Source organism: Drosophila mauritiana, chromosome X, assembly GCF_004382145.1.
Source record: "Drosophila mauritiana strain mau12 chromosome X, ASM438214v1, whole genome shotgun sequence".
NCBI classification, from domain to species: Eukaryota; Metazoa; Arthropoda; class Insecta; order Diptera; family Drosophilidae; genus Drosophila; species Drosophila mauritiana.
The window spans coordinates 2,091,468-2,101,383 of NC_046672.1; the positions used below are offsets into that span (position 1 = coordinate 2,091,468).

The following is a 9,916-nucleotide window of genomic DNA, read 5'->3' on the forward strand; positions in this document are numbered from 1 at the left end:
CAGTTTTGCGTTGAACGAAGCTCACATTTGTACGTATAATTATTTGCGCACAGTGAAATTTAGTCAATTCTTCTGCTGAGCTGATTTAATGATGATTTAAGAATGATTTAATTTAAGTCTTCGGTAGATGCTGTCTGTCCATCTTCCTATATATATAATTTGCACTGCCATACTTTGTTGTTTCTTAGTCATTGTAAGTCAGAAGTATTTCCATCTTACATTTGATAAAGCTAAGTATGCATTTTAAACACTTTTCCCACCTATATTTGATCAAATGATCGAACCGAAGTAAACTAATCACAACAATTTGTGTAATTTGTCGAGTGATTTAAAAAAACTCAGAAAATTCTTTTTCACATTTATTAAACACTATTCAGTGCCATTTTAATTTCTTCAGCAATAGCAAAAAAAAAATCTTGAAAAAAAAAAACTTAAGTCTAGGCATTTAAAAATTATGTAGTAAAAAGTTCAAATTCACATTTAGATATCAATTATTATCCATAGGCTTAAAATTCTTAGTTGTAAGAACAATCATAGTGCTACATTTGATTCCTAAGATTAAAATACTTGTACAAACTATCCATGACGTTGGGAGTTATTAATATGCTACTTAGACTAAAAACTTATGCTTACTTATAAAATGTACTTTATTGATTTACTTGGCTGGCAACTCAATTAATTCATAGCTTTTCCTTAGTTTAAGTAATTCCATTCGTTTTTTGACTGTTAGTTTAATTTCTAAATGAATACGCTTATGAGTGAACTTGGGAGTATGTACAAAGCAATGGGTTTAAGACCTGATGGCCTGGTGCTAATAATATTTTGCAAATGGATTCGCGTCCTTTTCGCCTGCCCGATTGAATCAGAATCACCCGGCACGACAGACTTGGTTGAACCAGGTCCACTGCTCGGTTAGGAGATCATCTTTTGCGGCTTTTCGCGCTCTAGCTGCCCTACTGCGCTCCTGGATCCTTGGCCTCGCCAGGTGGCGGGACCTCCTTAATGGACTCCACCTTGGCCACAATTTTAAGAGCTGGACCCAGCTTCATGCCCATAGCGTTCACCAAATGCTTCTCCTTGAGCAGCAGAAGCGCTTGGCCGTCGATCTCCTGCTGTATAAAGTCGTCCACGTAGTCCTGACAACCAGGCAGTTCTCGAATGAAGTTGCTGACATCATCCACACTCCAGCTGCTGATTGGCGGACGATCCGTTCCATTTACTTCCGAAGACTTGGGCGTCGCGCCAGGAGTGACTACAGAAAGTGGTGCAAGAGTTGGAAGTGCAACTGACAATGGCGATCCTAGGGGCATTGCAAGAGGCGAGGAAGCCGAAATCGCCGCTTGGACTGGCAGTGACATTGGAGGTACTTCTGTTGAGGCTCCCAAAATAGGAAATGACTCTGAAAGCTTTGGGGTGGCCTCCGTCTGCATCTTTTCCTCAGCCATGGCTTCATCCAGTCTGTCCACCAATGCCATGGCATCCACCCCAACTATACCGCCTGTCTCCAGGCCGTTGGTCTCTCCTGATCCAACTCCACCGATGCAGTTCTTTGCCTGCCTCGAGCATCCTGGCGAACAGTAGCGCTTCCGTTTCAGCTTTGCTTTGTGCTCCATCTTTCCACACTGCTCGCAAGCAACCATGTCCGAGCCTGGAGCTGATGCTATTCCACTTAGCTTGATGTCCTCCTGCATGGTTGCCTTTTTCTCTGCGCGAAGGAATGACACATTAAGATTTCGAATAAGCATTGGTACCCAAAGTTTATACTCACTTGGCGGCTCATCGCTGACGTCTTTGTCTGCATATCGCTGTCTAGTGACGGGAAATGGCTCGTTAGCCTCCTGGATGATGAAGCCATCGATGACGTGAGTTAAGACGTTCGGTTTAATCATCGCCTTGGGGAGATCCTTCGATCCATTACTGATGCCCGACGTGGTGGTTGTTGTTGTGCTGGTGCAACTTGTGGTAAAGGTGCCAGAACTGGTAGTGGTTGTGCTAGCGGTTGAGACAGCCATGGTGCTGGCTGTCGTTCTGGCTACTCCAATCCCGTTGGTGATCGTCGTCGTGGTTGAAGTTGATGTTGCGGACGTTAAACTGCCGGAGGTTGCCAGCTTCGGCTCTTCTTTTCCACTGACACTGCTGGGAGTGGTGCTACTCGGTGGCTGCACTGCATTGCTTTGCTTGCTGGTGGGAGTGGTAGCGCCCTTTGACGGCGTGGAAGACCTATCTGAGGCATCTCCATTGGACAGGGCTTCGCCTGTGGAACTACTGGCCTCTACGGATGCACTGACAGTGGCAGGAGTAGATGATTTGGGGGTAGTGCAGGTGTCCTTTGCTGTTACAGGAGTCTTGGGCGAACCAATGGGCACCAGGGTTGCGGTGGGACCTTTCGAAGGTGTCTCCTTGGTGGGCGTGGCAGGTATGCTACCTCCTCCACCGCTACTAGCCGTGCTTAAAAGGACCAGCTGACCCGGCGACGAAGTGACAGCGGTGCTGGTAACAGAAACAGTTACAGGCGGAGCAGTAGAAAGGTGACCCACTGTAGCGTTCATCATCGAGGTCATGGCCAAAATTGGATTTGTGGTGGGTGTAAGTAATGGCGGTCCCTGTGGCTGTTGTTGAGTCCCTCCAGCAATTGTGGCGCTGATTAGCTGCTGATGTTGGTGGACCTGAGCAGATTGCGACTGAGCCTGCTGCAGATTAGTTACCGTACTGCTGGTAACCAAAGGAGTGCTGCTCTGGTTAGTAATTGTCACCACACTGCTTGTGGGAGAGGAGGAACTGCAAGTACCCGGCTTAGCTGTCTGAAAGATGGCGCCAGAGGCGGAGAGGGCTGCCTGCAGAGCACTAGACGTTGCTATTCCGGCTGGCGTCGTTGACGAAGAAACTGAGAACGGCACGCTGCTTAACTGTAGTTGCCCGGATTGTTGGTGCTGTTGCTGCTGCTGCTGCTGTTGAGAAGTCACTCCAGCCGACTGTTGCACCACAATCTGCTGGATAATGTTCTGCTGCTGCTCTCGCTGCTGTTGTTGCTGTTGCGCTTGAGCCTGAACTTGGGCTTGAACTTGTGCCTGCGCCTGTTGCTGTAGCTGCTGCTGTATCAGTTGGTTGTGAAGTTGCTGCTGCTGCTGTTGCTGGTGGGACGTGATGAATTGGTTTGGCGCCACCTGAAGGATTTGCTGAGTGGCATTCGCGAGAGCCTGTTGATGCTGCGCCTGGGCTTGGGCAACTTGCTGCTGTTGCTCTCTCTGCTGTTGCTGAGCCTGCGCGACTGCCTGTTGTTGTTGCGCCACCGCTTGCTGTTGCTGGGCGTTCACCTGCTGCTGCTGGGAGACCTGTTGCTGCTGTTGTTGCTGGGCCTGAACAGCCGCTTGCTGCTGCATTTGAATGGCAGCAATCTGCTGTTGCAACATTTGTTGCTGCAGGATTTGCTGTTTCTGAATCAGTTGTAGCTGCTGTTGCTGCTTGTCGACTCCTGCCGCAGTGGCTGCATGAAGGGTCTGTCCATTCTGCAGGGTGATCGGAGTGCCCGTTGTGCTCATCACAACCATTCTGGAAAAATGCAAAAATAAGTACTGCGACAAGGCAGATCATAAACAGACAATACTCACTTGTTGCCCGCCGCATTGACCACCTGCTGGAGATTCGTCGCCTGTTGCTGCTGCTGCACGGTGGTCAGGTGGCCTACAACCTTATTTTGTCCTGCGACTTGACCGATTTCAGTTTTCAATGTGGCTAAAGCGGGGCGCACCGGCTGCTGCTTGTTGCGCATTTTGGCCTTCAGCAGGCTCTGGTTCTGGGCAGTCTGTGTGGATACGGAACTGGCCGGACGCACTTGAGTTCCATTGTGGGGCATGATCGGGGCTCCTGGCCGCTGCAGAGCTGCTGCAGTGAGTTGGTGCTGCTGTTGCTGCAACTGGGCAGTAGCCACCGCTAGTTGTTGCTGCTGCGTCTGATTGGTAGTGCCAACCTGCTGCTGCTGCTGCTTGGGAGCAAGTGCATCCAGTTGAGTGCGTGCCTTAGTGGGCGTCTGTGTCACGTTGCACTGAATAATCTCTGTAGGAAGATAGTTGACTTTAGTACCTATCCGATGCAATATACATGACAATATTCTTACGGTTTTGCTGGGTCTGCAGAGTCTGTGTCGCCGGTTGCTGTTGAATGAACATGCCTTGGGTTCCGTCTGGCTGGTTTCGTAGGATGATCTGGTTTGGCCCAAACGGTTGCAGTCCTGCAGCATTCTGTAAGAACCAGGGAATCTGCATTTGTTGCGCTTGGCCAGCGTTTAGAAGTTGGGCAGTCTGAACAGACTGTCCACCCACACCGACTGGCAAAGTCGACTGTGAAACCTGCACGCACTGCTGAGTGGTTTGGGTGGTCTGCTGCTGCTGTTGCTGAACCTGCTGCACCTGCTGGGTCTGTGTGGACCCAGCGGATCCAGGACCCGTCGCCGCCTGGACCGCGCTACTGGTGGTAGTCACCTTCTGAACCACTTTCTGGGCCAGCTTGCCCTGCGCATCCACTCCCACCTTGGCCAGAGCAGCTGTCAACTGCTGTTGCTGCTGAGTAAGCTGCTGTTGTTGCTGCTGGTTAAACTGTTGCTGCTGTTGGGTGAGTTGCTGTTGCTGAGCTGCGGCGGCCATTGATTGCAGCAGGTTCTGCTGCTGCTGTGGCGAAATGACGTTCATCGGTGAGAAGAGCACCGTTTGAGGCGATTGGTTGTGATTCGTGGGAATGCAGGTGGCGTAATTTCCGCCAGCGAATCCCGCTTGGCCGCCGATCATTTGCTTGGCATTTTGAGTAGTGGTGGTAAGCATCTGGGGGCCGTTGCCCTGGAACGGCTTGCCGGCGGTGATCACCTGGATCGGCTGTTGACCGAGGCCTCCTGGATGCAACAGATTGCCCGACACAATCATTTGGGGATACAGGAAACTGGTGGAGGGTTGCATCAGCTGCACCGTCCTTCCCTGCGTCCAATCCCCACCAACTCCTCCAGTGGCCGCTGCAAGTTGCATCGGCGACATGGTGCTGATGGCTGTGGAGTGCTGCTGTTGCTGGCTTTGCTGCGAGTTGGCCGGACTAGCTGCTCCTCCGGCTCCGGCCGAGGCTGCTCCTCCACCGCTGGCTTCCGAAAGCTGCTGCTGCAACTGCAACTGCTGCTGAACATCCATAATGTTGGTTGCATGCTTTAGCTCAGTTCCACTGCCACTGGTCGTGTGCGTGGGAAACTCTTGCTTCACCTGAATGGCGTAGGGATTGCTCGCATAGAACTGTTGCAGCTGCTCAGGGGATATCTGCAGTGGCACCGTGGTGGTGGCGGCCACCTGCTGGCCGGGATTCTGCGCCTTCTCCAGCGTGAGGCTGGTGTGGCGGGCAATTGAGTTGCAGTTAGTGTTGGGTGTGCTGGGAGCACTGGGCCTGTTCGGAGTGCTTGGGGTGTGGGTTTGCCTGCGGCCCGTGGGCGGAGTTCCGTGCCGATGGCTTGTGGGGGTGACTGAGCCTGATCCCGTTGCTGGGCCTGTTCCTGAAGTCGCCTGCTGCTGGGCAATGCCGGGATGCGGGGGGCTGGCCACATCGTATTTCTCGTCGAAGGTGATTCCCGCCTTCTGGGCGAGCGTTTCCAGGCACTTCAGTGGCCGCTCGAGCTGCTTTCCGCCCACCTGCTGTTGTTGCTGCTGCTGGTGCGAGTGTGTGTGCTGGGAGCTGTTGTTGTTATTGTGGTTGTAGTTATGGTGGAGCGGCTTCTCGCGTATGTTCGAGTTGTCCTTCAGGGGAAGAGTGCTTCCTGCTAGAATCGCTGATGCTGGAATCCCCTGGGATGCTGTGGCGCTCACGGGTGTGGTCGTATCGCTTTCTGTGTCCGCTCTGGGGATCGAAAAAGAGAAGTTTGGCGATCAGTAAACATTTGCTCAGCAAAAAAAGAGCAATGTCATTTTGGACCACACCACACGCAAACAAACTGGAAAAACAGTGTTCCTAATGGCCTTCTCTTGTCCTAGCGACAAACAATAGCAAGGCAATGCAAACACGTTGTCAGTATCCCCGTGCCGCCCTCTGCTCCCCTCCCCGCTCATGCAAAACAAGCTCTCCCAGCTGAGAATGGGATTTGACCCAAAAATAAGGTTTCATCTTTCTAATCTTCATGGAAAAGGCCCTTAAATTAAACATTCAAAAATTAAATTTAATGATCATGGAAAACTAACGTAACAAAGTAATATGCGTTTTTTGTTTTTTTTTTGTTTAAGCAAATCTGACTACTTGGCAAATACAAAAATCTGGTTTTAGTCATTCGAAAAAGTGTGAGACAAATGCGGGAACTAGCAAACAGAAAGGCTCTTATTAAATAATCATATTTACAATGTAAACATAAAAGATGACGTTCGAGAGTGGCAGAAACAAACGCGGGAAAAGTAAATATGACTCTGAGGTAATGAGTTTTCAGCGTCCACACCATCGTAACGATCACCTTAAGCTCGGGATAATATCAAAACTATAGTTCCCACTCGTTTAATCACAAGGTCAAGCCTGAAGATATGTACCATGTCTTTTCGATTTCTAATTAAGAATTGTGTACCCTGGTTTACTTTTAGGTAGGGACCCCGATCCCGATCCCAATGACGATGCCGATCCCAATCCCTATCCCGAAATATTCGTTCCTTTTTGTGGACCTTTTTCCGAACCCGCCCCTTTTCAGCGACAATGAACATTTGGCAAACTACTAAACGGACTTTCGCATTCAACGAAAGAAAAGAAAGGAGCTGCCTGACAGCCTTCGCATTTCACATCGATCTTTATCTATGGGTTTTCGAATTTCCATGAGCAGCCTGGTAGTCGCACTCGTTTTCCACGTTCCACGTTCGACAACAACAGCCCGGAAAACTAATTTAGCCACGCAGCTGGCACCGTTCGATATTATTGTAAAAGGGCAATAAAGCCGATGCGAATTGCAGGCGAAGTTCAAGGACCTTTCCATCGAAATGCTAAAAATGCTGACAGTTGGGAGCAACACGAGATGGTTAGTGTTTCATACAGTTGCGCTCAAGCTAATAGGATTAGTGGGCAAGCGTGAATGGCTGGAATACTCGACATGGTAAGGAGGTTTTTCTAGAAATAATAAACTTATATAACTTCCTGAATCAGTTCCCTGATATAGTTCAACTAATTTATTGAATAAGATCTAACTGGAGAAGCGTAGTTTCAAGGTCCTATTGCATTGACCGCGACTGTGATGCCCGGCAGTCCAGAGATCCTGATCCCCACCCCTTTCCATCGCCCAAAAAGCCCGCAAGGCCCATAAACAGAAAGAGCATAAAAAGCATGAGTGCAAAAAAGACAGAAAAAGGAGCGAAATGGGTTATAAAAGCCGGTAAAAGCATTTTGGCAACCCTCATGTCGCTGCTACCCCGTAAAAGAAAGGGAATATGGGGTGGGTGGTCCAGAGGGGTGGATTACTCGCCAAAGGGTGGTGGGTGCGCGTGTGCAAGTGTGTGTAAGTTAAGCTCACGGCCGCACGCTGCGAAAAACCTCTTGAGAGAAAAAAAGACTGGTTTCCATGTCGCCATGGAGTAGGGTACATACATTCGAGCTCGAGTATGTGAGAACCCCCGTACAACAGCCTGCTTGCAACCGGGGGGAAAGCAGTAGCGGTGGGAAAGGAATGATCAAAATGCGGGGCAGCAAACACATACACAGACACGCCGCGAGGGGTGCGGGGGAAAGGTCGCGCTCAAATCAAACATCACCTCCAGTGGATTCGGGCGTGCAAAATGCGCGGGAGCAAGCGAGGAGAGGGGCCTTGACAGCCTATTGATTGATACACAAACGAGTTCTGCAATCGAAGAAGATGAAACAAATGTGAGTGAACGAGATGAGGCTATGGCCAGCCCGTACACACTCACACAAGCTCAGAGCGAGTGCGGTGTAGCGTAGGTGTAAACAGAGTTGTCAACTATTTTATTCTATTTATTTACAAAAAATGTTGTGCTTTAAACGAATTTAGAATAATGTAAGTTTGTTTCTTGTCTGATAACAACTATATGTGTTCGCTGCGTCCTCTAAACAATTTTCTTGCCACGTACAATTTAAGTTCGTAGGTAAAAATAAGCATTCAGTGATTTAGCATAACTCTGTACGATATATGAAAATATTTAATAAAATTGAATCTTCGTTAAACCGTAACACAGATTTCTCAGATTCGTTACAGCTGACAACCCTGAATTGTTTATTTCGGCAGAATGAAGTAAAATGTGAGAAAAGCAGGGTTGCCGCAGCAACAACAAAAACTGATACCTTTCGATATAGAACTTTTGTTTTCTTTATGTTGCTGTGTTGCGTGAGTGAGAGAGGGTTGCACGGAGAGACGGGGAAATCAACCACCACCAGCCGACGCGCACACACAAATGCAGACACGGGCATGCATTGCGAAATTCGTTGTTGAAAATGCAACAACACCGCACAGCGGGGGGCGTGTGTCGGTTGGATGAGGAATGGGCGGAGAGGGCGACGGAGGGGAAACTCGTTTTGGGTTTCATGAATTTATTTTCTTTTCGTGGCCCGCCAGTCGAGCGTATTTTATGATGACAGAGAGCACAGAATATCCACTCGCTGCATTTTTACGAGCATTATGATTAACGTGTCATTATCCGAATACGAACAGATATAGAATCAATATCCAATGCTCAAGAGCAGATTAAACACAGAATTATAAACAAAAAGCACAAATGCAGGCAATACAAAAGCAGTGATAAAAATAAAACGAAACTAAACAAAAAATACCTTTTTTGCATAAACTTTAATGCACGACGATCCATTATTCAAAATAAAAACAATATTTATAATAAATTAAAGGTATGCATGCGTCGGCTTAGGCGTTTTGTTTTTGTTTTCGGCGGCGGCGGAGACACTCGTGGTTGTTGTTGTTATAGTCGGCATGGCGCTTTCTTTTTAGTCCTCAGTTTCTTCTCTTTTTGCTATTGCCGTATTATATTGTACATTAACAAACACGCACATATGTGAAGGCAATAAATATAAACATACAACAGGCAACACCAAACATATATGTATGTAACGTGGAACGCAAGACAACAAAAGTACACAAAAACGAATACGAAAATACGACAAAAGTCCCAGTGTCTCGTGTCTGTGTGTGTGTGTGTGTGTGTGCTTGCTTGTAAATGAGTGTTTCGTGCACGGGCAGTAGTAATTAGTACAACCTCCACTCACAGTCACTCCACTTCAACTTCTCCCCGCTGGCTGCAGGCACTTTTCTTTTTCTCAGTGTAACGACTAAGCACCTGTGCACGCGATCTTACATAAAAATAAGCCACAACACTAAGCACTTATTTTAACTGCACTGCCTACGTCGCTAGCGACGGTTCGCCAGCAAGGAGTTCCACTGTGGCGCGGCATCACTTTTTTTGTCTGCACATCTGCACTAGCTAATCAACAGCACCGTTAGCTCTTTTTGAAAAAAATTTAACAAATTTGCAGGGTATCCAGTGAGTGTGTCGCGTCGGCGGGTTTTTTTTTCCGTTCAATACACATGCGATGCGGTATGCGACACATACAATACCACACCAACACGAACGCAGACAGAGCAGAGCGCAAGAACCACACGCCGCCAAGTTAAGTTTCAAACTGAACCGCGCGCCACAGCGACAACTCTACTTTTCGTTCGAATCGGAAACAAAATGAGCGCATGTGTATTGAATGTTTGGTGGTGTGCAGCTGGATCCGCTTCTCTCTTCTCAGATGCCGTTGCGACTAATAACTTTTCTCTATACCGAAATGCGCGGGTGCGAGTGCGACGCCACTAGGAGTGGCCCTGGCCACATAGCGTGTGCGAGCGGGATGCCATGCGTTCGCTTGGGGTTGGAATGAAACGGCAGCAGTTCGTTTGACAAAGCAAAACCAAAACGAG

General features: G+C 48.5%; 1 protein-coding gene across 1 annotated transcript; it reads right to left on the reverse strand.

Moving 5' to 3' along the window:
- Positions 1-422: 422 nt before the first annotated feature.
- On the reverse strand, positions 423-9,635 carry LOC117146764 (polyhomeotic-proximal chromatin protein). Its single transcript, XM_033313265.1, has 5 exons — positions 8,773-9,635; positions 4,115-5,862; positions 3,609-4,053; positions 1,769-3,549; positions 423-1,705 (listed from the first exon to the last, which is right to left on the reverse strand). The coding sequence occupies exons 1-5, from the start codon at positions 8,805-8,807 to the stop codon at positions 954-956; spliced, it is 4,761 nt and encodes a 1,586-aa protein (XP_033169156.1). The 5' UTR covers positions 8,808-9,635; the 3' UTR covers positions 423-953.
- Positions 9,636-9,916: the final 281 nt, after the last annotated feature.